The 27,489-nt window shown below is 46.4% G+C and overlaps 1 protein-coding gene across 1 annotated transcript in view; it reads right to left on the reverse strand.

The window, feature by feature from the left end:
- Positions 1 to 27,489, reverse strand: part of MTCL1 (microtubule crosslinking factor 1) — a 129,433-nt gene that overhangs the window by 14,957 nt on the left and 86,987 nt on the right. The window contains 7 exon segments of the mRNA XM_019418451.2: positions 121 to 417; positions 5,704 to 5,958; positions 10,187 to 10,264; positions 10,266 to 10,355; positions 19,984 to 20,181; positions 21,822 to 22,052; positions 24,394 to 24,516. Of these exon segments, the coding sequence (XP_019273996.2) occupies positions 121 to 417; positions 5,704 to 5,958; positions 10,187 to 10,264; positions 10,266 to 10,355; positions 19,984 to 20,181; positions 21,822 to 22,052; positions 24,394 to 24,516 (1,272 nt within the window).

A 27,489-nucleotide genomic window follows, 5' to 3' on the forward strand; every position in this document is an offset into this window, starting at 1 on the left:
TGTACTCAACCCAGAGGCTGCGATGTGCAAAGCCTTTGAGCCTGCAGACCCCACGGCCAGGTTTCCTGACAACCCCCGGGGTCCTGCAGCAGTTAACCGGACCCCAAATCCCAAGCCGACCTGGGGGAGGCAGTTCCTGAACTCCCGCTGGGGCCCGCGGGCCGGAGGCTCCTCTGGCTCGTCATCCAGGGACAAGGCGTCCAAGTAGAGATTTTCCCGTGCTGAACACCTGTCCGATTCCTTCAGCTTGGACAGCGGCCGGTCTTCAAATGGGGTAGAGTCTGTGTCTGCACAGGGCCACATCCCCAAGGGGCGGGGCATACGGGGGCTTCCCGGGTGGGCAAAGGGGCGGATGTTGCCTTCTTTTGGATCACAGAGGAAGCTGCCACTTCTCCGGGGGCTGTTTTCTTTCTGCAACTTGAGCGTTTTAAAAATGAAAGCAGTTAGCCTCACCTTTCCCTCTGTTGCTCTCCCTAAGACCACTGCTTCTCCCCAGTTTGGAATTACATTTGGGGCCACTGGAAAGACTATGAGAAGTATATGTTCTTAAAGGTCTGACCTTAATTCCAAAAGTAACACGACATTACAGATGCTTTTATTTAAAAAAAAAAATCACAATTTTATCCGACTGGAAAATCTGCATTAACTATACACACAAGCCAACTCCTTCTGACGAGAATATATATATTCCTATGTGTAACTTGGAGTACTGGATATAACTTGGCGAACTGCTCACAGGAAATTATACATTTATTTAAAAAATTGAACACTGTTAAGTGACATATTTAGAACTCCCTTTATACCTTCAGAACTTAAGGCACACTCAATGGAAAACCATCAGTGGCAGCAAATTTCTGAGGGTGAATTTGATTTTCCTAACCAGCAGGTTTCCTAATTATAATACTGTCATTTAGGATGGGTCCCCTATGTAACCTAAGTGATCGAACTGGGTTGTAACCACTGGGTGTCAAAAGTAACTTCCACTTTGCTTGAGAGGGTTAAAGCTTAGCTATAAAGTCGATTAAAGATCAGATCTGACTGAAAACAAGAAAAATATGCCACATACTTTAGAGCCATCCTTTTTTTTTTTTTTTTTGCCTGACTTGAGAAACTCGGGAACCCCTGGAGTTAGGGAGGTCTGAGTTGGAGCCATTGTCCTGTGCCTTGCTGGTTTCCTCAGCTCAGTGTCGTCATCTGTAAAATGGGGACAGCACGGCTTCCTGCTGTGGAGGGGCCACAAGAAAGGCGAGCCCACCAGGGGCCAGGCCCATTGGGCAACTCAATGCTTGTCAGTAAGATGACCACCACTGACCTCGCTCGGGCCTGGGTGCACTGATACACGTCTTGCCTATTTACGGCATTAGAACTAACAACCTGGAGCCACTTAGGAAGGGAGTCAATGTGAACTCACAGTGACAGGCAGAGAAATGGTGTGCAGAAATGGTGCTCACTCCCTGGAGAAGCCCTAATGGACGGCTCCCCCCGGACTCTCTGGAGCTTTCCTCACCGCCTTCCTTTCAAAACAGGTACAGAAAGCGTAACTGAGGCCTGAGGATATTTCCACCTACGTGTCTCCGCCGGGGTCCTTACTGGGTGACCTGCTCACACGCTCTTACCACGTTGGCTGCTGTTCTGAATAAGAAAACTATCTGAAGGGTGAAAGTGACATTTGGATTTTCCAAAGAAGAAAGATTTCCAGTCCTCAAGTAGGGTGCCAAGAAGTTCCAAAACTCCCTTGGAAGCATTAATTTTTTTTTTTTTTTTAACAGCCCATTTCACCAGCTACACCTCTGGGTCCTCACTGAAGCCTTCATCCATGAGCAGGAGGTATGTGTGGCTTCTGCATCGTCAGGAACAAAGTCAACGTTTGAGAATGGGGACAAGGGGACTCTTCCTCATTTTTAGTAATTTCTGAAGCGGTGGATTATCTTCAGTTTCTGAGAAAGATGGAGATGCAAGTAGCCAGAGCTTAAATGTTAAGAGTCTGACGCCGGGTCACAGCTGAATTAGCCAACAAGCCAATCGCTCTGGGTTTCAGCTACGCCCCTGTGCTCTCAACCCTAAGACACAATTCTTCTCAGTTCTCTTAAAGATGCTAATGTTTTCTTTAAAAACAAAAAACAAAAACAAAAAAACCCCAAAACCCAAAAACAAAAAAAACCCCAAAACCAAAAAACAAACAAACAAACAAACAAAACAACAAAAAAGGAAAGCTTTTTTTTATTCATCTAACGCATGTCAGCGCAATTGAGTTTCAACACGTGATCATCCCTAAGCTATTCTGGGTGAGAATTAAAACACAAGAATCACATTCGAAGCTGTAAATGTGCTCCGCGGGTGTGTGTGAAGGGGAGGAAAGAATGACTAAGGAGGAGAGCTCTGAACCAGCACATTCTAACTCAGCAAAGTGGGAATTCAAAAATAAACCCAGGCGGCCAGAAGCAATGTATACTAAAGCTGGGAAGTGTTAGGTTTCCTAAAAATGAACTGGAATGGGTTTAGCTGGAGGTATCTGCTGTAAGATGCCTCTGGGGTGTTGTAATAGAATAATGGGTCCTTAAAAGGATCGGGTTTCCTAGGAGAGTCATTTCAAACGAGCCATCAGCACCTACTGTACTTAGAATCCTGCAGCAGGACAACTTTTAGTGCAAATAGAAAACGGAAAAGCTTTGCATTTCAAGTAATACAGGAAACAATAAACCTTCAAAGGTGTCACCTTACCCAAACGGTCAAAGGAAAAAAAAGGTCACTTTGTGAGCAGGTTTTAAAAGAATGGCCTTTCAGGGTGTAGAAGCGGCTGATTTAAGGAAGTTACTGGAAGGAGAACGGAACGACACAGGGTCCTTCTTTTAGGTCTTTAGTACAGCGGCGGGTCCTATATCATCTGCGTGTTAACTGGGAACTTAATTCTAAGGAGAAATGTAGTGTGACTCCATAAAAGTTAACTATCACCCAGTCAAATCTGGACCGGTACAAGAGACGTTGATAAGATAGATGATATGTGTTATATGACCTTAACCACATTCCCACAGTCATCCATCATATAAAATGCCTCATGTGGCCCAGAAATTATGTCGGAATTTAACGACACCGGACGAGTATGAAGCATGTGTTCTCAAAGTGGAAAATGGATTTAGTGTCACTTCCTTCACCAACTGTGTTAGGGTGATCACAGTCAAGGTTACGTGGCTCACCAAGTAGTCAAATGTCAAGAGCATACGTTATGAAGAATGTTCACTTCTATTTCTTGTTTATCTATGGAATGCGGGGCTAAAAATTCAATGAATGATAAACAAAGCTTCCACACATACACACACTTCAGTCACTTTCCTCTTTTACGGAGAACGCCTATAACTGCTTTATCTAATTTTCAGGATTGGGTACCAAGGTTTATAAAATTGTCTTTTAAAATGCTGACTATTTGTGGGAAAAGGCCAGATTTATTTTTGAAAGCCACAACCGCATATCTGAAGCATCATTCACTGGCAACAAATCCTCTTCTAAAAACAGCAGTGAGATCATTGTACAAAGCCGGTGGGAGCCACCACACAGATTTCAGGAACAGATGACTGCCTGGAACCCATGTGTCTTGAATCCATTACGTTCAGAGACGTTAACCTTGAGGACTGAAGTTCTGAGGCTGTCGGCTTGGTAGGACTGCTGCGGTCCCGACACGGAATGCGGACATGAGTCGGAAATGGGGTTCAGCAAGCACATGCCCGCTTTTATCTTTCAAAATACAGTTTCTTAACATGGGGCACCTGCACTTCTCTGGTCACGAACTCTTCAAAAGCTCAATATCATCAGATGTCTTACTATATTTTCCCTCACTAGGAATTCTTCCTTCCCCCAAGTAAAACCCTAACAGCTTGTTTAAATGATAGCCAGGGTGTGACTTCTAAAAAGCAGCAATGCAAAGACCAAGGAGCCCATAGCTCACAGCCAAAGGGGACCCCAGAGGGGCCATGGCAGGGATCCTGACAGCCTTACTGTGGTACAGGTGGGACACAGTGAGTGCTCCTGGAGGGAAGGCCAAGAGGGAACCTCTCCGGTAACAAGGTGCCTGGAGTTACGGAGATCCTGGTTAGCTGAAGCTGGATGTGATAAATCAATGACCGTTTTGCAAGAATACATGCTATTTTTGCTCTTGCCACTTCTACCTAACAGCTGATCCATTCAGCAGAGCACAGGCGCACAGGGGATTTAATGCAGAAGATTCTTCTCAAACGATGCATTTCTAGGCCAAACAGGAAGTGGTCACCTTTCCTTTGATAGAATTTGGGGAATTTTGAAAGGAGCCACATCAGATATCAGTATGGTGGCTCGGTTGTGTGAGTAATCAGATCTGGGAGGAACTGTTGCTCCTTTTTATCTGCACTGTGCTTTCTTCTCAACGCTTTTTTAAAATTTTTTTAAAAATATTTTTATTTATTTTTGAGATAGAGAGAGACAGAGTGCAAGTGGGGGAGGGACAGAGAGAGAGGGAGACACAGAATCCGTAGCAGGCTCCAGGCCCTGAGCTATCAGCACAGAGCCCGACTCGGGGGCTGAACCCACAAACCATGAGATAATGACCTGAGCCGAAGTCAGGTGCTCAACAGACTGAGCCACCAAGGTGCCCCTCTTCTCAACGCTTTCTGAGCCAGGGGCTCCTGGCTTTTTTTTTTCTTTTTTTAGCTCGTTCACCTTCTCTCTCTCCCAGACAGTATACAGAAACTAACCCTGGCCATTGCACCTGCATAACACAGGTACCACATCTTGGAATGATACAGCACAGTTTTCAAAAGGCTCCCACATAAATGCCAGCAGTATGGCTATTTGTAATAGAGTAATGTTATTTTTCCTGAACTTGGTTTCCTATTGATTAATACGTTTCCTTGAGGCTTCATAAATTTATAAGTGTGCCTGGCTGGAATAAATAAAAAAATACACATACGCTATGTAAAACTCCATCCAGGGAAGAATTCCAAGCCTTCATCAGTTTAATGAGAAAATTTAATTTGTGCATCACTCAGGCATGACCCCAACTATGCAAACCGTCCTAAGTCTGACGCAATGTAGACTTATTTTCTATTATCTGGAAGGTAGAAAAACAACTCCCCATCCCCCGCTGAATTCATCTGGGTGTTGGAATCATTTGTTTAGCTGAAGGCAATGAACTACCAGCTCCCTCTCCGACTACGGTCCTACCTAATCACAGCTCAGCAAGATCCACAGCAGGTGCAAACAGCCTGATTTCCAACTTGATTCAGCAATTTCTTTCCTAATGGACAGCAATTCCATTCAAGTTGGAGCCGTGACTGTGACCACATCTTTAGTGGCCAACTTCAAAGGTAGTTTGCATCTTGCAGGAATCACCTAATAAGACCTGAAATAACCTCATCTTTCAAGTTCAGTCTTTAACTTCTTTTAAAATGCCACCCACCCCCCCCCCCCCCCAAGCCCTGACCACAGACCTCCCACACGTATACACACAAGGAAGTTACCCACAAGCTTTGCGATGAGATCTGTGTACTAGCAGGGCCCGGTCTGGATCTCCCACACTAGAAATTCTGCTATTTTTTCCTCTTCCTTTGGAAGCCCGTGGAACATCCTGATGTAGTAAGGACCTCACAGTAGGCTCATCTATTTTTTCCCCTAAGTGCTCCGATTTCCAGGTCAGTTTAGTTGTCTGTACCCTCTTCCCTGTTCGTGCTCCCTTACCTGTTCTATTCTCCACAAGAGCTCCTTCTTCTGCCGCTCCCACTCCTGCCGGTCTCGGTCTAGACGGTCGAGAAGCTCCACCTTCTCCCGGTTCCAGTTCTTCTCGCTGTGATGGATCTGCCAGCGCAGGTCCATAACCAGGCCGTGACTGTCGGCGAGGAGCTTCTGGTGCGTCTCCCTCTCCTTCTTGAAGGCCCCTTTGCTGTCGGCGGGAGAGCCTGGTTCTCCCAAGTTCTTCTCCGTCTTCTCTTCCAGCTGGGAAGGAGAAAAGACTTAGACCTTAATCCCTGGCCAGTCTTGTATTAACAGGTGAAGAACATCTCAGCACGTTTGCATATTGTCCCTGGAGACATGTTTCAGCCCAGATCTGACCAGTCTCGTGGAAAAAACAATTTTCAGTTTTAAAGTCCTAGTTAGGAGCATTGGACAGAGTCACACGGAATGTAAAGCAGTGAGTCCGCTTAGCTTCCTCTCATCTGCTTCTCAGCTCCACTTCCTGACTCGGTTACCACCCTATCTTGTCTTCCTTCTGCAGAGTTCCTGGAGGGCAGGTACGTGTCCCTAAGTCCTCGGCCCCTGTATGGACACTGGTGATGGAGTAGCAGTGGGACCTACCAGTTCACAATAAATATCCGTTAAACAGCCATGAGATTAAATACCAAAAACAAACAGTCAAAGAAACTTCCATCCAGGGGCGCCTGGGTGGCTCAGTCGGTTGAGCATCCGGCTTCAGCTCGGGTCACGATCTCACCGTTCGTGAGTTTGAGCCCCGTGTCGGGCTCTGTGCTGACAGCTCGGAGCCTGGAGCCTGTTTCGGATTCTGTGTCTCCCTCCCTCTCTGCCCCTCCCCCTGCTCGCACTATCTCACTCCCTCAAACTAAATGAACATTAAAAAAAAAAACCAAAAAACAAAAAAACAAACTTCCATCTAGACATATCATATTCAGACTGCTCAACACCAAACAGGAAACCTTGGAGGCAGACAGAAAAACATACCACACCCAGAGGTACACAGACACGAATGACAGCTGACCTCTCCTCTGAAACTATTTGAGTCAGAGGATGATGGAACAACATCTTTAAAGGACTGAAGGGGGAAAGGGTCAACCTCGACAGACTTCAATGCTCAGCAACAATATCTTTCAAAACTAAAGCAAAGATGCTTTTTAAACAAATTAAAATAAAAAAAAATCATTGCCAGCAGACCTGTATTTCAAGAAATGATGGAGGAAGTTTTCAGGCAGAAGGATTATGATACTAAGAGACACTCTTACTTATACACACAAAAAATGAAGAACACTGGAAATGACAGAAGTACAAATAAAAACTCACGTTTCCCCTATTTAAAAACATTTTTTAAATGTTTATTTTTGAGAGAGAGAGAGACAGAGAGAGAGAGAGAGAGAGAGCACGAGTGGAGGAGGGGCAGAAAGAGAGGGAGACAGAATCTGAAGCAGGCTCCATGCTGTCAGTGCAAAGCCCACGAACCGTGAGATCATGACCCGAGCCGAAGTCGGATGCTCAACCGACTGAGCCACCCAGGTGCTCCCAAACTCATGTTCCCCTTTTTAAAAATTTGTTTATTTATTTATTTATTTATTTATTTATCTATTTATTTATTTTTGAGAGACAGAGAGAGAGAGACAGAACACAAGTGGGGTAGGGGCAGAGAGAGAATGAGACACAGAATTCCAAGCAGGCTCCAGGCTCCGAGCTGTCAGCACAGAGCCCGACGCGGGGCTCGAACTCACAAACTGTGAGATCATGACCTGAGCTGAAGTCGGACGCTTAACCGACTGAGCCACCCAGGCGCCCCTTAATTGCTTTAAAGTATTACTGAGTGCCTAAAGCAAAAACAGTTGCAACGTGATGTGTGTTTACAGAACGTGTAGAAGTAAACTGGGGCAACAACAGCAGAGGACAGGAGGAAGGAACTGGAAGTTTACTGTTGCTGCAGAACATGATACATTTTAGCAAAAGATTAGTGAATGTTTTCCCCATTCCAGTTCGGCAGACCCCCGGATTTTATGGATGGAACCATGTTACTCTATTCAATTCTACTGGGCTTCTAATCCATCCTCCTCCTTGAAGTCGGGACAATCTTTGGCAAAGGTAAATCCAAAATGCTTTACTTCCGTGATACAGTCTGGATTTCTGTTTCAATCTTTTGCACATTCTTCCTCTCCCTCATAACCTGACTAGGTGCAGCTCCTCAGATGTACTATGCTCCTTTCTTCACTGTGCCTTTTTTTGTCTGAAACATCCTTTCTCTCTTTTCCCATGTACCCACTCTTATTCATCTTCCGAGACTCATGCTAAGCAGCAGCACTTTCATGAACACCCCCTCCCTGAAACCTCAGGCTGAGGTGTGGGCTCTGCATCCGCCCCCCCCCCCCCCCCCCGGCAGCACTGCATATAGGCCTCATGGGACACTTATCACACTATTACAAATTGCCGCCCTTGTCTGGGTCTCCCACTGCACTGACAGCCCCTTCAAGAAACATCTTATTTGATGGCATCTAGAACAAGGTCTGAGTTGGGAGTTAAGTGAAGGAATCACAGACTTGGGCATTGACACCACATGGCCTTCACGGAGAGAAAATACTTAACTTTTGATAGAATTCACTTGTTTTGCTTTTAAGTAGAAGAGAGTAAAGATGGGGGGATTATAAGTGAACCATCCTCGGCCTGCATTCACTGCTTCCTGGGCTGCAAATGTGTCAGAAACTTCTTCAACGATTTGGGCGGAAGATGAATCTTTACCTAGTACCGCCTTGCTTCTAGGTTTGAAGTCCTATTTTTATTTCTCAGTGTTATTGACTTTTCTAGAGGCTTTATGTGTAGCACACGTGTGGGTGGATGCCAGGTTTCTCTAAAACAAAGATGAAATATTTTGAAATTGGCTCATCTCAAAGATTAGGCCTCCTTTCTTTAGCTACACCTACACTTACATCTTTGAAAATATTTAGCTTTCTCCCCCACAAACATATTTTAAAATAGGCTTAAAGAGCATCCTTACTCATTTTTCCTCCACTGCGGACGCTTCAGGCTGTGCACTCAGATAAACCAGAGCATCTAGTAAGAATCTCCTACCGGGCAGGTAGACAGGATTCATAACTGGGTCAGCAGCTCCGCCAGCCTGGCCTGGTGCTTTGGTTTTGCTATGCTTTGCTGCTTCCTCTGCAGAGAAGGCTGTGTCTCTGCTCTACCTAGGGCTATGAACCTGATAGCGATGCTCCCTTGGGCCAGCTGGCAATGCATTTGAACTTGTGGGTACCAGGGAAGCTGTTTGCTTTTGACATGACAGGCCCTTTCATCTCTTATCAAGGCCATTTGGAAGATGTCTCCATTCTGGGAAAATTTCTTTGTCTTTCATGACTTGGCCAATTCATATAAAATTTTAATTAGTTTAAGATTTGCCTCAAAATAGGGCCTAGAAAGTAGATTATCAAAGATGCACAGATTTCCTCCCATGATGATCAAGGGGCTGGAAGAGATCTGGAGAAACAACTTGAGCGAGCAGACCCTGGGCAGGAGGTGACATTGCTTTTAAGGATTTCCAGGGAGAAAACACTTAAGAAAAGAATGTTTCTGGAGAAGTCTGACCTTAACAACCATGGCCCTGGTCTAAAATCTCCAAAGAGTCTCTGCTCTGTTGGGAGGGTGCAGGCAGGACCCTGTTCTCTGAGCACTGAAGGCTCCATGATCTGAGACCCGACACTTCCTCTGGGCCTCCATTTCCTCCAGGGGAGATAAGGACACGGAAACTGATCAGACCTCCAGGGCACGTAGTGGAAGGTCTACAAGCTCTTTTCAGTATTTGGAGAAATCTAAAGGAATGCACATGTTTTCCTTTTCCAGAGATAACTAAGCCACAATCTGCATTTTCTTTGTTCCTGTCTGAACTGTGTCAGCGTGTTCTGATCACCACTTCATGCTGGGCCATCCTTCGATGGGGCTAAGTACCCGCCTCGTTCAGTGCAGAATGGGAAAATAAATGCTACTGGCCAAAGGCGTTCAGTGGAGACTGTGTTTCCTTCTCGGGAGAGGGACTGGGAAGGGGGACGAAGGTGTCTCGGCAAGGCCGGGAATTTAAAAAAAAACTTTTTTTAATGTTCATTTTTGAGAGACAGAGAGAGACAGAGCGTGAGCAGGCAAGGGCAGCGAGAGGGGGAGACACAGAATCTGAAGCAGGCTCCAGGCTACCAGCTGTCAGCACAGAACCCACAAACTGCAAGATCATGACCTGAGTTGAAGTTGTACGCTTAACGGATTGAACCACCCAGGCGCCCCAAGGCTGGGAATTTTAAGGAGAGCGAGTGAGCGACCGAGCGAGCTTGCAGCTGTTCCAGGCTTTCGCCTCGGAGTCGATGATCTCTTAGGACAAGGACCACCCTGGATCCGAGGTACTGTGCCTTCTCCCCACCTGGCCCAGACAACGGAGGCCCCACAGTTGGGGCAGGGGGACCCCGCGGGCAGGTACCTGTTCCAGGCGGCACTTGAGCGCCGCCCACTGCACGTCCCAGGCGGCCTTGTCGCTGGCGTACTGCTGCTGCAGCCGCCGCCAGCGCATGCTCGTCCTCCCGCAGCTCCGCGTGCAGGTCCTCCAGCAGGGTCTTGAGCGCACCAAACAGCTGCTGGTTTTCCACCACCTGCAGGGGGGAACATGGAGTCGGGTCTGCCAGTTCGTGCCAGGGTTTTCTTTAGGTCCGAAGAGGAGGGGAGCCTAGCATCAACGGGGTGCCGGGCTGTGTCCAAGGGGCTGTTGCGGTGGGCGTATGCAGAGCAGGTGCGAAGTCTGCACGGTTAGTGGGACGCAGCCAGGGGGTCCCCCTGCTGCCGGCTGTCAGGCTCCTGGGGCTAAGACTCCTAAGGGCCTGTCGGAATAGGAGGGAGGCTGGCACTCAGGCTGGTCCTCCAGGCCCAGAAGCAGAAGGGAGGAAGCTGCAGGAGGCCACGGGGAACCCGGGGCTGCGAGGACGCTACATGTGACTTCAGACGTCCAAAGCTGTGACTGGGGATGCAGATCTAGCAAGATCTGAACACTCACCAACATATTCTGTCATTTTAATACCAGCCACTGAACCAGAAGGGAATAAAAAATAGGCTCTGTGTCTCTTATAAGCACAGCGTGGTCATACTGTGTGGCTTGTATGGATCAGTATGGCCATGTGGGGAAGGGCATGCTGAGCTTTCATAAACAAAGCCAAAAGTGAACGCTTAACTTGTTCGTGAAGGCTTCCTCATGGTCCTCTGAGATAGAATCACTGTGCCCCTCCTTTCTGCTGCACCAACAGCATGAATAACCATGGCACCTACTGGTTTTCTCCTGCCGCTCCTACTCACTCCACCGCCACGGTAAAGTACAGGGGTGGCGGGCGGGAGACAAAACCTTACCCACTCCTGATTTCCAGTGTTTCACACAGTGCTCAGCCTGTGGGAAGTACGCAAACAGGTCTCATAAATGAAAGTGGGATTTTTATCCCTAATCTGCTTACACCTAACTTAGAGATTTTATATTTTCTAAAATCCACCCTGCCCTTTGAAGGCACATTTCAAAACCATGCTGGCTATCTTAGTACATTTTGGCACGGACACTATACCAGAAAGGTTTGTCTAAGTGCATTAAATCCTGAATCAATTATGGTACCTGGATAATAAAAGCCCCATGAGCTCCTCTCTTCCAGTTGGGCAGAAAACACTAAGTGCATCATGAGCTTCCAGACTGTCTCCGGGCAATCTTGTTTGGTGCATTTATGAGGCAGGTAGAATTAAAGCTCTCTCAGTTCTGTCTGGATGCAGACCATCTCGACTTTGGGAACACAGGACCCCTTATTCTCAGAGCAAATCCCCCCTGCTTGATAAACCTCTCATGCCAAGGGCAGCAGGACGCTCACTACTCCCAGCTCTCCTGCATCACGTGGAGAGTCGGTCGTGATTCTAAAACTAGTTAATCCTCTAAACACATGTGCACATAGATAAAAATGGTCAGCCACATTTGGGAAGAATTTAAGATACTTTGGCTATATGTTTGGATTTAAATGAAGTTGAGTTAGAAAAGAGAAACTCCTGGGGTTCCTGGGTGGCTCAGTCGGTTATGTCTCTGACTTGGGCTCAGGTCATGATCTCGCGGGTTGTGAGTTTGAGCCCCGCATCCGGCTCTGTGCTGACAGCTCAGAGCCTGGAGCCTTCTTTGGATTGTCTCCCTCTCTCTCTGCCCCTCCCCCGCTCTCTCTCTCTCTCTCTCTCTCTCTCAAAAGTAAAATAAAAACATTTAAAAAAAAGAAAAGAGAAACTCCTTAACATTAGCAAATTTATTGCTGAAAACTCCCCAGTTTTCCCTGTAAGTTGTCTGAAGTTATATGTGGTAGACTTTCAATTGGGTGGAAAGGCCTATTTGTTACCGTTTATTGGTCTTTCATTATTCTCTCTTTGAACACCAGTTTTTACTTTAGTAGCCCTGAGACTGAAGCCATGAAGGGTACACAGTTCAGTTAACATTTTCAAGATTCAGCCACTAGAGAACCTTCTAAAAATCCTACACATTCCTTCCAACCACCTGAATGTAAGAAAATTACCACTATACTCAGCGAGCTGCTCAGGATATATGTACAACTATAATAAATAACTATAATAAATCAACCTGACACCAAAAGTACTTAAAAATTATGTAAGCACAGGTGAGTGAGAAGAGGTATTGTGATTTTTTTGTTTCAGAAATACACATCCTTCTGAGTACAGAATTTGTTTGAAAAAATGTATTTATATTTTATGGTAGATTCGTTTGGGATTTTCATCTTTGGATTTTAAATTTAAAAAATATATACATTGCTACTTTTGGGCTCCTGGGTGGCTCAGTCAGTTGAGTGTCTGACTCTTGATTTTAGCTCAGGTCATGATCCCAGGGTCATGGGATCGAGCTCCACATGGAACCCCACACTCAGCATGGAGCCTGCTTGGGATTCTCTCTCTGTCTCTTTCTCGCTTTCTTTCTGCCCCTCTCCTTTACTCATGGCTTGCTCACTCTCTCTCAAAAAAACAATCACTATTTTTTAAGTCTAAGCATTTTAAGCATAACCTAATGGTAAGAGGTTTGATCCAGTCTGAGTAGTCATCTCATGCTCGTGGAAGAAAAAGCAGAAAACTATATAATCAATTCTTGTATGTAATGGATAGCTCCCTACAAACCCCACTTTGTGAATGTAGCCAGCCTGTAGGGTTCTTAGCCCCGCACTAAATGCCTCTGACAACATGAGGACCGGAACTTTGTGGTCCTCGAAAGCAGGTCACATTAATAGTCCTTTTGCGGACTAAAATTTTGGTTCCTCTAGAAATAAGTACTTGCTGCCATTAGCAAATATCAGATTAAATAAAATTAAGCCTTAATGTTTTCATGCACATTTGGGTCAGAGTGATCAACATAATGTGCTGTTATACCAGTAGAATATTAATCATCATGGCAGGAGTTCAAAAACTGCTTTGGGATGAAGGTGGCCAAAGGGAGCAGGAGAGTCCACAGAATCAATGTCATTGATACTCGTTATTATAATCACCCAGGAGCAGCATGTGATATGGCAAGAGGCCAGACTAGCTCTCGGCCATTGGTGCACAACGCCAACGATTGATGTCCAAGAAAAAACTTCTCAAGACCCAGATGGGCCTGATGCTTATCAACTTTTCACAACAAAAACAAACAAAAACCCCAAGCCCCAAACCCAGTAATGAAGAGTAATTCTAATTGCTTCTAATGGGTCAGAGGGTGTGCTAAGATCAGGTATGCTGATCATTCACCTGCATGATGTTGTTACCTGCTTCTTGCATCAGTGCTGGGTGCATACCGTCACGTTCCCTGTTACAGACGAGGAACCAGAACACGCAGCAACTAAGGAACTGCCAGGCTCTCTCTGCTAGGAAGTGCAGAACACAGACTGCAATCCAGGTCTGTCCCACCCAAGGCTGGACAAACCGAGCCAAGATATTTAAATTCTGACATTATATTCTACCCAGGTTTTTGTTGTTGTTTTGTTTTGTTTTGAAACGTTGCCTAAGAGAGCCACTTAATCTCTAGGAGCGATTTCCATCCTCCATATCAAAGGTAATAATATTAGTGAGCCATCCTGAAAGAATGCTTTAAAGTTACTTGTGTTACTTTTTCTTCCCGCGGTGGCCCTTGCTGGGCAATGTTTTGGGTAAAAAGATGATCCTAATCAGGTTAAGAATGGAATCAAGATTCTCTGGTTCGTTTAGAGGTCTTTGGGTGAAAGTCTTCCTGGATACAGACTTTTCGGAAACTTCTGTGCCAGGGGCCCAATTATGCAACCTTTTAGCTTATATATCTGTTAAGCATAGGTCAATTTCAATGAAAAAGGCCAACGTTTCAATCTCTTCAAGATCAGCTTGTTGGCTTTCTTACAAAAAAGCAGGAATAAAATGGCTCCACCATTTCCTTTTCCTTAGGCTAAGGGCATTTGAACCCTTCCAAGTTCATCTCTTTTGGGCAAGCCTTACAATAATTCCAAAATTGGGATCAGGAGCTGGACTGTGCTCTAAAGTGTTAAACTTTATACCAGGTTCAAGGTTGGGCTTCAGCTAATTAAGGCTGCCACCCAAATATACAATAAGCATTAATGGAAAGTGAAGAGGAAGTTTCTGAGAAAGGTAACACACCAAGATATTTGTGATGCAATGCCAGCTATTTGATAAAATCGCTCCTGCGTAAGATTTCTAAGATATGTGTTTCATAATTCTGTGAGAGAGCTAAGCTACCATCAACCACTTTGCCTGTATCAGAGCCATTAATGCTGGAGATGAGTGTAATCTAACACTGGAACAGATACATTGTTCTGTTCTGTTGACCTGCTGCTAAGGGCCCACCCACAGAATGCCAGATGGCCTCTACTTCCTATTCATTTAGGCTAGTAGACACAGGCAGGGAGTTCTAGAATGCTGTGGTAGCTGCCCTTGACCCCCAACACAGGGAGGCATAGGTCCTATTTCGTAATTACAAAGAGGGACACCTCATACACTATTCAATAAAGTAACCCCTCTACCGGCAAGAGTCCCAAGACAAGTCCTTTACTGTGCGATCAGACAGAAAGGATACATTTACACATCCAACAACATTTTACTATTAATAAGCCATTTGTCGTTCTTACTTCCGTTGTTCCATTTGGATTATTTTTAAGATTCTTTTCTAAAACTACCATCTTCCCACAGATGAAAGAGAAGGCGTCACTGACGACCGGCCACGAAAACATAATCTCTGATGGAGGGTTACAGAGATGAGAAACTCATGTTTGTACAAAAAAGTCGTTTGTCCTTTGGTTGAGAATATGCAGCTGATCCGGGCCACGTGGGCTCTGTGCTGCAGGTCACTGTAATTTTCAGAGAGGTTCCCAAGAATAAACGTGGGTTTGTGAAGGAATTGATGGACATGTAATCAGTAAGTTATAAACCCAGAGTTACCAGCCAAAGGCTTCAAAGAAACCGGGGCAGGTCTGATGGACATCAAGTGGCCAGATGGGAAGAAATCACTTAGTAGCGAGGTTTAGGGTTTGTTGCACACGTAGAAGAGTATGTCATAAACTGCCGACCATGGATGGCTAACACTGGGGGGGGGGGGGGGGGGGGATGGGGACTGAGAGAGTCCTTTCCTGAGTATCCTTCAGCATTTGTGGCTCTTCCCCTCCTGCATCTGTGCTATTTGCACAGTAACAGAAACAAACAAAAACACACAGCAAACATGAATTATGTTTCATAATTATAAGCTCTGGTCTGGTTCTTTTTTTTTTTTTTTTTAATGTATTTACTCTTGAGAGAGAGCAAGCAAGTAGGGGGAGGGGCAGAGAGAGAGGGGGACAGAGGATCCGAAGCAGGCCCTGCACAGACAGCAGAGAGCCCAACATGGGGCTCAAACCCACGAACCATGAGATCATGACCTGAGCTGAAGGCAGATGTTTAACCCACGGAGCCACCCAGGCGCCCCGAGTCTGGTTCTTTTTATAGAGTTGCTTATCTCCTAGGTGAGGTTATATAGTTGCAAAGTCCACAGAATAAACCATGGTACAACATACAAAATTAGGCTCAAGAGGAGAGCTTCCTTATTAAAAAAAAAAAGGGGTGGGGGGGGGCGTCTGGGTGGCTCAATTGGTTGTGCGTCCGACTTCGGCTCAGGTCATGATCTTGCAGTTTGTGAGTTCAAGTCCTGCGTTGGGCTCTGTGCTGACAGCTTGGAGCCTGGAGCCTGCTTCAGATTCTGTGTCTCCCTCTCTCTCTGCCCCTCCCCCGCTTGTGCTCTGTCTCTCTCTGTATCTCAAAAATGAATAAATGTGAAAAAAAAAAAAAAAAGAGCAGATCACAGTTCTGACATACAGGCCCTGTCTGGCAAAGGTGCTCTTTCGGAAAGTTCCTGCATCTTGGGCAAAACAGAAAAGTGGGTACCCATGTGAGTCGAAGTCTGGGAGGCCCGGGGAGCCAAAGGCACTGACTTTTACCTAGGATGGCTCTTGAAGGCCCTAAGCTCCAAATGAGTCCTGGACTAGTGAGTGACAAAGGTCCAGGGGAACAGATTCTACTTGGTCCTAAAGCTGGGTCCCAAGGGAGGCTCTTAAGTGACCAGCTGTGGTTGGAGACTAACATGAAACATAATTTCATCAGATCTTGCTCTGAGTTTTAAATCAGGTTCTCTATATTTATACTCAGATGCTTTTTTTAAAAATTTTTTTTTTTAACGTTTATTTATTTTTGAGACAGAGACAGAGCACGAACGGGGGAGGGGCAGAGAGAGAGGGAGACACAGAATCGGAAGCAGGCTCCAGGCTCTGAGCCATCAGCCCAGAGCCTGACGCGGGGCTCAAACTCACGGACCGCGAGATCGTGACCTGAGCTGAAGTCGGAGTCTTAACTGACTGAGCCACCCAGGTGCCCCGATGCTTTTTTTTTTTTTTTTAAGTTTGTTTATTTTGAGAGAGAGAGAGAGAGGCAAGGAAGGGCAGAGAGAGAGAATCCCAAGCAGGCTCTGCACTGTCAGCACATGAACTCATGAACCGTGCGCGAGATCATGACCCGAGCCGAAATCAAGAGTCGGATGGTCAACCAACTGAGCTACCCAGATGCCCCTATACTTAGATGTTTTAATAAAGAATATTATGCCACATCCCTGGAAGAAAAAGTGACTTCTCTTTGAATAAATTAATCCGATTCACAGGCGATTACCTATTAGAACCACACAATTCTGGCACAGTTAATCCCCTTGCATTAAAAATCTTGATTTTGGGAATTACTAGTAGATATACAACACATATGAAGCCTTAGGTCTCTAAAGCTTAACATAGTGGCAAGCTTCCTGGAACTAGGTGAGAGCTATCCAATAAGCTCTTGCATGTTTTCCAGTTCTTCCAGAAGACCAGGTGAGCTAAAAGTGCTTTCTGTTGTCGAGGACAATCGGGTTCCTGCCACTAGATCACTAGTCGTGTGACTAAAGATCAGTTAACAGGGAACGTTCACACAGCTGAGTGTTTTCCAACATGATAATTAAAAACATTTTTTTAACGTTTATTTATTTTATTTTTGAGAGACAGACACAGAGTGCGAGAGGGAGATGGGCACAGAGAGAGGGAGACACAGAATCTGAAGCAGGCTCCAGGCTCTAAGCTGTCAGCACAGAGCCTGACACGGGGCTCAAGCTCATGAACACTGAGATCATGACCCGAGCTGAAGTCAGCCGCTTAACCGACTGAGCCACCCAGGCACCCCAACCTGGTAATTTTTTATGAATTATTCCCAAAGTTGACTCGATACATTTTACCTCTTTGGACATGATGCATTTTGCCATTTACTGCGTGCAGCTGTGAGAATATTCACTACGACCCAGAGCGAAGACCGAGGCCTGGGAAATTGCCTTCCTTGGGAATATAGCCTTGGGAAAGGAGGCAGGCCACGCTCCCCATTCTGATTATCACCTTGGCAGGATCTCAGGGTTTTTGCAAAGGGCGCGGCTCTCTGAGACACGTGTTCTTTTTCTTGCAGGCAGGCTGTCCAGCTAATACCCATGCCACGAAAGGGAGGCAGATCCGCTAACTGAGAATGTTCACTCCCAGGCAATCAGCTGTCGTACAGTAGAGCTCATTAATCTTCTGTCCTCGGATGGACGGCATTGTGCACTTAACTGCTATGGACAGACGGGTCCATTAAAGGCAGTCCTGATTCTGCCCGTCGGCACCCTACCCCGCAGGCCCCCCGTGTGCTTCTAGCGCAAACTGTACAAAGTGATTAGCTCTTGCAAGGGGAAGAGCTAGGAAATCAGCTTGGGAAGGACGAGGCAAAGCGAGATGACACTGAAGTACACTGAACGTGAGGTTCCAGCTGAGTGACTCTGCATTATTTCCCACCCCAAGGGTAAAATTTTCCATGAGAATTGTTTCGAAAACCAGATGTGTTACATTTTTTTCCCTTTTCCTAAGCATTTGGATGCACGCGTGGGAAACACCCAACGCGCGATCTCAGATGCGGCAGGTTTATGGCGAAGTAGTAATCAACAGATGTATTTGGGCTAATCACAGATACTTTGTAGAATGGACTGACAACATCTCTTTTAAAAATAATACAAGTGGTAGGTTTTAAAGGATTATTCGCAAAGGAGTATTTTATTTTCTAACCAAATCAATTGCTGGAAAAACTCACTCCATGAGCTAAAATCTCCCCAGGGACACTGGCATAACGACAAACTTCCTAATAATTGTAATTAAACGTTCATCTGAAAGTATAATCTCTTTCTCGAGTCATAGTGTTCAGGGAAAATGAAGGACGGATGGGTGTGCATAGAAAACAGCTCTTCAGTTGTGAAAATCTGATTGACTGTGGAGAGAAAGCCAACGCAGGGAAACACACATATCCCTCAGGACTGTGCTTAGACATCACTCCTTTTCCTCATTTGGATTTGAGCCAAAGATCTGATGCCAGCCCTCTCCCACTTGACCCCTCTGTGGCTCTGGGCTGAGGGAGGAGCCGCAGCTGTGGAGTCCAGTGCACAGGGAGTGCCCACAAATGTCAGCGGCTGAGTGGTGACAGCCACACCCGGGGTAACTGCTGTGCTCTGGGTCCACCCGTCCCTGCCCCTCACCCCAGAGCCAGGGGTCTAGGGCGTAGGGCTTTGGGTTCTGCCCTGCAGAACTGTCAAAGAAGCAACACGGGGTCAGAAAGGACTCAGTCCAGAAAGCCTGGGGGCAAAAAACCTTTAACGCTGGATGCCTCCTAGCGTCTCAACACTCTAAACCCAACACACGTGCTGTTTTGTACAGAAGCGTGAAAAATCTGGGTGGCAGGAACACTACCTTTTGGTTTATTAAGCAGGGGCTATCTGCTTAATAATTAACAGACGTGGCATCTGGCAATATTTAATAATTATTTCACATTATACACTGAAATCCCACCTCACTTTAATGTGCTTTCATTTTTTTTTTTTTAACTCATTTATTTATTTTGACAGAGAGAAAGAGAAAGCATGAGCAGGGGAGGGCAGAGAGAGAGGGAGAGAGAGAGAGAATCCCAAGCAGGCTCCCCATTGTCAGTGCAGAGCCTGATGTGGGGCTTTATCTCACAAACTGCGAGATCATGACCTGAGCTGAAATCAACAGTCAGACGCTTCAACGACTGAGCCACCCAGGCGTCTGTCCCCATGCTTTCATTTTTTTTAAGTCTCATCAAATATTTTTATTTCAAGTGGCCCAAAAGGAACTTAAAACACTTTATACATGTTTAGGATTAAAAAAAATACTTTCTCTTTCCTCCTTATGCATCATGTTGCCATATGAGTGATGTTTCTGATGCCTATTCAGCTAAACCTCAACAAAAAAAGCCCTGTACATTCTGGCCACGAGGAGGGCGCTGCACTCCTGTGGCCAGTACTGTCTTCCCAGGAAGTACTGTCTCTTCCTGGGAAGAATGGTCAACCTCTGTAAAGCCACAGATCACTCTACACACAGCTCAACATTTCCCCCTTTCTCCTTCTCAGGGACGTTTGCTGACCTCTGCAACTGATCTGATCCTACTATGCTCCTTGTGTATACATGTAAGCCTAACAAACTAATGGGCTGACCCTGAAATAAAAGACTTAATGATACAATTTCTAGCACAAATGCAGCTACCAGGCAATCACAGGCAGCCAGAGGAGTTTCCTGCTCCCTGGAACACCAGCACATAAAAAAAGATGACACAGACATAGACTGGCAGTCTCCTCTCCCACATGTGGGTAGAATGAGGGGCTGGGACCTCGGCACCCACCTGCTTGTGGAGCTGCCCCCCATGCGCAGGCTGCAGCCGCGATCCGTGGTCACCAATCTGCACAGGGGAGTGTGGAGAATGGTCTCCCATCGAAAAGCCGCAGCCTGGACCATTGTCGTCCCGGTCTGGGCTGTCCCCCTTCGGGTCCCCTTGCTCTCCAAGCTCACCGAGCCTGGGGAGGGTCTCTGGATGCTCACTCTGAAAACAGCAGGAGACAATAATCACAGCTCCACCCAAATCCTTTGCTGTGCAGCCTGGTTTTTATTGTTTGAGGATAATTCTCCACTTTATGGCCTATGAAGTCTTGACTTCTTAGCCTTTTCCCAAATGTGCTCATTTAGCCCATTTCATGAACTCACTGGCCACCTTCTTCATTTATTTATTTATTTTTTAAATGTTTATGTATTTATTTTTGAGGGGGGGTGGGGCAGAGAGAGAGGGAGACAGAGAATCCCTAATAGGCTGTCAGCACAGAGCCAGATGCAGGGCTCAAACACACAAACCATGAGATCATGACCTGGGCTGGATGCTCAACTGAGCCACCCGGGTGCCCCAACCCTCTTCCTTTGAACAGCACATAACGGGTGCCCAGTTGGTCAGCAAAGATTGGAAATTTTACTGTAAGTTATTTTGGCAATGACAAATTCTATGATTTATAAATGATTATTCATTAAAGTTATGGTTTTACAAACTAGAGAAGAAACTCCAAAGGACTGATGAGAAGGAGACTTTACAACTACTTCTAGGTTTTGCTTAATGATGGTTTTCTCGGTCATGGCTCTTTGGAAGCAGGTTGAATTGATTTTGGAAGACTTTCTTCCCTCCTGGAGGAGAGAGAATCCAAGTATCTTCCCCTTCCTAGGATGACTGCAAACTATATACACTGCTCACTAAAGTAAAAGCAGACAAAAAGTTCCTGGGAGTCTAAAGGAAACTGACACTTATGATGCCTTGAAGCCCCTGACACAGGAGTCACGGGTGCGGATGCTCAGAACCTCAGTGATCCCAGCCCTGCACGCATCAGAAGGCAAGGCTGGAAGGAGCCTGCAGAGCTCGAGGTCACACTGGCTTAATCAATAAGATCAATCAGAAAGGAAGTGGCTCTGTCCTTGTTCTGGGATGAATCCGGGAATATGGAGGCACAGGAGGGAACAGGCACGTGCACAGATTCTGAGGGCAGCAAAAATCTGGCCCATCTGGAGCTTATAAAATGGCATTGGCAGAACGGGCTCTAGCATTTAGGAACAAGAACCAAACGGAAAGAAGAGAGAAAGATTTAGAGCTAGGTTGGACAAACCAGCAAGGCGGAACGAGAGATGGGAAGGGACTCCAGGTGACAATGTCCATGAATCCATAGATGAGCGGCAAAAGAAATGGCAGCAAAACTGTGCTGCACGATGGAGTCATAGACCAGGACTCTGAAAACAAGGTCAAGGGGTGCCTGGGTGGCTCAGTTGGTTAAGCGTCTGACTTCCGCTCAGGTCATGATCTCCCGGTTTGTGAGTTTGAGCCCCGCATCAGGCTCTATGCTGACAGCTCAGAGCCTGGAGCCGCCTTCGGATTCTGTGTCTCCCTCTCTCTGCCCTTCCCCACTCATGCTGTCTCTATTTTATTAAAAAAAAACAAAAAAACAAAAACGAGGTCAAAGGACAGCACGGGATTCTTGGTCTAACGTATAACTCGACAACCTGTTGCATTTCCATGGCCTGCGTTGGACTTGATAAAATAACGCGAAATGGCAGAGTGTGACTCTGTATGTAGAAGGCAGAGGGACAGCAGTGCCTGGGGGGCAAGAACAAAACGGACGCAAATAAAACAAACGCTCTGGGCAGAGGTACCTCCGTGAAATCCTCGCCTTCCTCCTCCATCTGTTTCCCTTGCCGCCAGAGCTTCAGCAGCCACCTGAGTTTGACGTAGAAAAGGAAAATGTTCTGCTTCAAGGAACGGAGCTCCTGCTGCATCAGATTTCTCTCATCACTCCAGGTTCGCTCATGGAGGGTGTTTTGCAAAGCCAGGCTGTGCATTTCTAGCTCTTTCCACCTCAAGGCGTAGAGGTGCTCCTCCTCCATCTTGAATGGAAAAAAGGAGAGAGTGTGACAGTGGCTCTTCCCACCTGCCACCCAAGCCAAACCAAAAGTCTTTGCAAACTGCCGTTCAATCCTTACCATGTTGCACCTGGGACGTGAAACACGGAAACTCCCTGAGACATGTACTAGTTATAAAAACCTCAAGGGTTTTCCAATTCAGAAGCAAACCCTATTTCAAAGTAAGGGGTTATAATTGATTTTCATTGTCAAGTCTCTCGGGGTGTTTTTAGTGGTCTCTAAACTTCAGGAAAATGGTTTTTTGGATGCACTACCTGCAGCTGATTTCCATGCAGATTCCATGTGCCCTCTGGATGTGGGCTTGCACACAAAGGCACGCTGGGATTGTAAAGGGGGGAGTAGGTGGAGATCCTTCCCCTTGGCTTCCTGAGCCTTCTGGTGTGCACACCCCCAGCAGAAGGTGGAGATCGCCAAGCTGACGGAGAGGCCCGCAGAGAGCAGGCGGGCGAGGCAGGTCGGGGAGCAGGGATTTCTCTAGATGTGAGGTCCTCTGCTGCATACAGTGGTGGGCAAACAAGAATCTGACAACCTGCTGCCACACTTAGGACTTCACGTTCCTATCAGTTATGAGTGACCCTTAGGGAAAGAAAGCATTGCTGAAAAGGAAGTGTTTCCCTTTGCTATGCTAAGTTCCTGCTTTTCAGCATGGGTACAGGCACCTTACAAGCAATAAACCATCATTATGTCGATAATGACTAAGCCAAGGGGTGTGAATAAAATCTTATTGCACAGATTAGGGCACATAAATAATATCAATAGTAGCTAAAGTGATAGACGGGATGAAAACTTTCTGTTCCACAGTCCGAAAAACAAGCGTTAGGATGCCAGCCTTGTTTTGAGCTGTCCTCTCCCGCTTTAACACGCCCCCTGGGCCAAAGATCAAGGCAGTGAGTTTTGTTTTGTCTCACTTTCTTAAAGTGCTAGATTCGTGTGCAGAAACCATGGGGATGCGACAATGGCTGCCTGAGGTCCACGCCTATGTGTCCCATGCGCTTAAAGCCACTGAAGAGAAGCAGCTCTGGGAAGGTCCTGGGTCTGCGCACAGACTTGCGTGGCCAGTCGTTGTACCGGATCTTTTTTGCACTTCAAGCTGCGATAACACAAAATAGTGGTGATTTAATTCACCACCTTGGCAGCCTCAGAGTCCTTCCAGGGGTTCTCTGCCCCGTGGGCACAAGAGCAGGACAGAGCGGGGAGAGGGGCAGCCTCCCACACTGGACATTCACCGTTTGCAGTGTTATCTCAGGCCATCGACCAACTGGGGAGGCTTCAGCACCCTAGGCCGCAAAGCGAAGCTAACTCGGGATGTGCAGAGCACCTAGCTCAGGGCAGGTATGCCAGAGGTTCTAGAGTGTTAGTCAATGGAGGCCAGGGAGGGCGGGGGGTGGGCGACTGGGGGTGGGGCTGTTCTGTCCGCTATTCTGCAGCCTCCTGCCAACGTTCCTTCCCAGACTCTGACTTCCCCAAACGTCCTGGCTGCCTCCGCCTGTCCCATGACGCCAAGCACTTCTCAAGTCTCAGGGTCGGTCCTCTGCCCTCAGGACACGTTAGGAAAAACTGTCCCTTTCCCTCTGAACAAGCCTGGATGACCTCTCACCCCCTCCAAGCTGCAACACACTCCTCTACCCTGAATCCAACCACGAGGCCCACCCGGGGCCCTGCCATTTTGCATCTCCAGGATGGACTCACTTCTCAAACATGATTTTTGGTGCAGTTAAAAAAAAAAAAAAAAAAGGGAAAGTAAGTTATTTAGGAAATAAGTGCCCGTGTCTGCTAATCCTTTCTCTTAGCAACTCTGGTAACAGATTTAACAGATAAAGGATGATTAGCCAGGTTATTCTAAAACAGAAGAGTTAACGAGGCCGCAGCTCAATTAATGGCAGGTTTTTGAAGACAACCGTTTAGGGTGAGCTGCTAAAGTTTCTACCAGAAAGCTTACCACATCGAGAAAGCTTACAAATCTGCGGGACAACAAAAGTTATGGACACACTTTTCATGTCCAGATGCATGAAGGCCCTTATTTGATTTTTCTTTGCTGGCCATGGCTGCAGGAAAAGGTAGATTCGATGTTCGGAAGAACTTCCTGCAGACCACAGTGTAAATACAGTCAAAGCACGTTCTAGAAGAGAAAGGCAGACAGTTCTCTTTAGGAGACGTCTGAGGGGCCGCTCAGTGGAGGATCCTCCAGCCCTGTGAGTCCAGGAGCCTGTGCATGACAGCTTTCTCTCAAATACATCCTGCCATCTGCCTCCAGGGGCTGTGCAGTCAGAGACCTGGTTGTGCTGAAATCGCGTTACATATTTACCTTACGAATCCTGTCTGTAAATTTCTCTGTCTCCTCTTGATGCAGTCTGGCCGCCTGTGCAAGCTGACCCTGCAGCTCTTCTAGCGATACACTCTGTTCAGGTAAAACAGGGGGGCCCCTGAGCTGATCGGTGGGATAAAGGAAGGGGTTTAGTGGACGCGAGGACTCTGCCTGACGTGAAGACGCAGGACAGACATCTGCACAAACCGGGGACACACACGGAGCGACACAGCACGTGCGGGCGCTGCAGCAGGGGAGTGAGTCTGGGGCAGCTCCCCCAAGATCCTGCCCTGGGCTCTTGTGTCGTCTGTGACGGAAGCCTGGACGCCCTCATCTCTCTCCTGGGAGACAGGTGCGTCGCGGTGCCTGTGACCCGAACTTCGACCACCATGGTACCCACCAACCAGGCTGAGACCCAATTAGTCTCTGCTACCACAGCAGCCTTTCAAAATGCCGGGGCGGTCAGAGCTGGCAACTCTGATCGAGTCAAACGTGACCACCTCACACGAGTCGGTCTCTGAGATTCACTGCCCGGGTTCGTTCTAAGCTGCATAATTAATTTGCTCATACGCTTTCTTAGTAGAGATTTTCGTGCTCAGTCCAGAATGCCTTTTTCTTTCTTGGGCAGCGGTAGGCTGGATGCGCAGGATAACTGGGGTGGGGGTGCCCAGAAACACTGTCTCAGCCTTTTCAGTTGCACACAGTGCCTACAAGGAACTGCACCAAGTTCTGCTTATTACATTTTAGGTTAAAAATAGTCAAAGGAATCTTTTTTTTTCATGCTTCTCATTGGTAATGTCTACCTACTGGTACAGCCTATCTTTTGTGTCCAAATGGCAACGATAGAGAAATCAAAGCTACTATTTTTGAAAGAAACGGTATTTTTTTTTTTAGAGATGGAAACAGTTACGTTAAAATCAGTGGGGGTGGGGGTTAGCTATGATCTTGTATTAACCTGGGTTGACCATGTGCCTCCAGATGGTGTGTGTGTGTGCGGAAGCCAGCAACAGAACATAAACTTTCCTTTCCTTGGGGATTCCTAGGCCACCGGGTGACAATCAGTTCAAAGCCTAATCTTGGTGAGGCTGGCTCTCATTATGGTTATGTGAGGAAGACTTCATGCTGGTCGATAAGCTTCCCTCTGCCAGCAGGCAGATGTCTGTCCAGTTGAGCCCTACACAATGTGCAGCCCTTTGGAGCCCTGGTTCATTGCTTTCTCTGCCTGTGTTGGACCCAAGGCCCTGTGTCCTGTCCCCATGCAGCTATTAAAACCCAAGGCTCTGGCTTACCAATCAATTCTGGCAACTATCCCCCTAACAAGCTCACCCAAAAGCCAGAGACTGCTCTAATGTTCTCTTCCGAAATCAGTTCCACCCCTTGAAGATTTCCCCAAATTTCTTGGGAATTCAGCTACATATTTAAAACGGCATTTTATTCTTTATGCAGCACTTAAAAAATTTTCTTTTAATGTTTATTTAAAACTCTCTTGAGAGACAAAGAGAGAGAGGCAGAGCATGAGTGAGTGAGGAGCAGAGAGAGAGGGAGACACAGAATCTGAGCAGGCTCCAAGCTGTCAGCACAGAGCCTGACGTGGGGCTCAAACTCACAAACCGTGAGACCATGACCTGAGCCGAAGTTGGACGCTTAACTGACTGAGCCACCCAGGCGCCCCTACTTTATGCAGCACTTTATTCAACAAATATTTACTGAGCACCTACAGTGCTTGGCAGTGTACTGGGGATTTAGGAGTAAATAAAGCTGCCCCAAATCTCTGCCCTCATGGGGTATCCCTTCTGACGGTTTAGGGATTTTGCACAGGAGTGCTTTCAGGTGACCCAGGCTACTCTCCTCCCAGCTTTACTTTTCAGTTACTCATTAGTCTATACATTTAAAATGTAAAAATCCTTCATGTTTTGATACATCTAATACTAGCCCGAAGCTCAATATTATTAGATGTTGAAACAGGCATCCTAATCAACCCTTTTAAGAAAATCAAGTATCTGTTAATTTAGTTTCTATAGTATTAAACCAAACTAGTTAGTTTGGTTTTAATCTTAATAAGTCATGTACAGGGGCGCCTGGGTGGCTCAGTTGGTTAAGTGTCCGACTTGAGCTCAAGTCATGATCTCACCATTCCCGAGTTTGAGCCCTGCGTTGGTCTCTGTGCTGACCGCTCAGAGCCTGGAGCCTGTTTTGGATTCTGTGTCTCCCTCTCTGTCTCTGCCCCTCCCCACTTGTGCTCTGTCTCTCTCTCTCAAAAATAAATAAACATTCAAACGAATTTTAATAAATAATGTACATAAACTTTTTTTTGTTTATTTATTTATTTTTTAGAGAGAGAGAGAGAGAGAGTAGGGGAGGGGCAGAGAGAGAATCCCAAGCAAGTTCTACACTGTCAGCACAGAGTCCGATGTGGGGTTCGAACTCATGAACTGTGCACTTACGACCTGAGCCGAAATCAAGAGTCAGACGCTTAACCAACTGAGCCACCCAGTTGCCCCTACACTGTTTTTATTTCAAACAAATATATGAGCCTCATACTTCAGCATTGTTTGACTAAAAATGTGTCCCTCTGTTGGAGCCACATCTTTGAAGCGTCACAGAAAAGGACCCGTGATGTCCTACGACATTGTTTCTCTGGGGCATCTGATTTACCTACAGTGGCTCTGTGTCATCTGTGGAGTATGGTCAACAACGGAAACTCAGTCCTCTTCGTCTATTAGAAGTTTTATTTTTCTTTACTGTCCGTTTTTGTGCATGGAATCTTAAAACTCCTCCTGACAGCTAACTGTTCCTAGCTGGGATGCTGTCACTCCAAATTACAAAAAACAAAGTACAAACATGCTCTGGTCAAAGTTTCGGTCCAGAATTATTCTACCGTCACACGACTGCATCCAGCCACATACATTTGGAGGAAGTGTTCACATAACACCTAGACCTCTAGACAGACTCTATTCCACCTCTACCACGAGGACTTCATTTTCTGGTGAGTTCCATTTTGTTCTGGCCAGTTTTGTTACTGCTTCTTCCAGAAGCCATAGATGAAGTCAGCACATGTGTGCATATACTTGGCATAAGACCCCATGTCATTTTATC

Source organism: Panthera pardus, unplaced genomic scaffold, assembly GCF_024362965.1.
Source record: "Panthera pardus isolate Hobbes unplaced genomic scaffold, ASM2436296v1 HiC_scaffold_15, whole genome shotgun sequence".
NCBI classification, from domain to species: domain Eukaryota; kingdom Metazoa; phylum Chordata; class Mammalia; order Carnivora; family Felidae; genus Panthera; species Panthera pardus.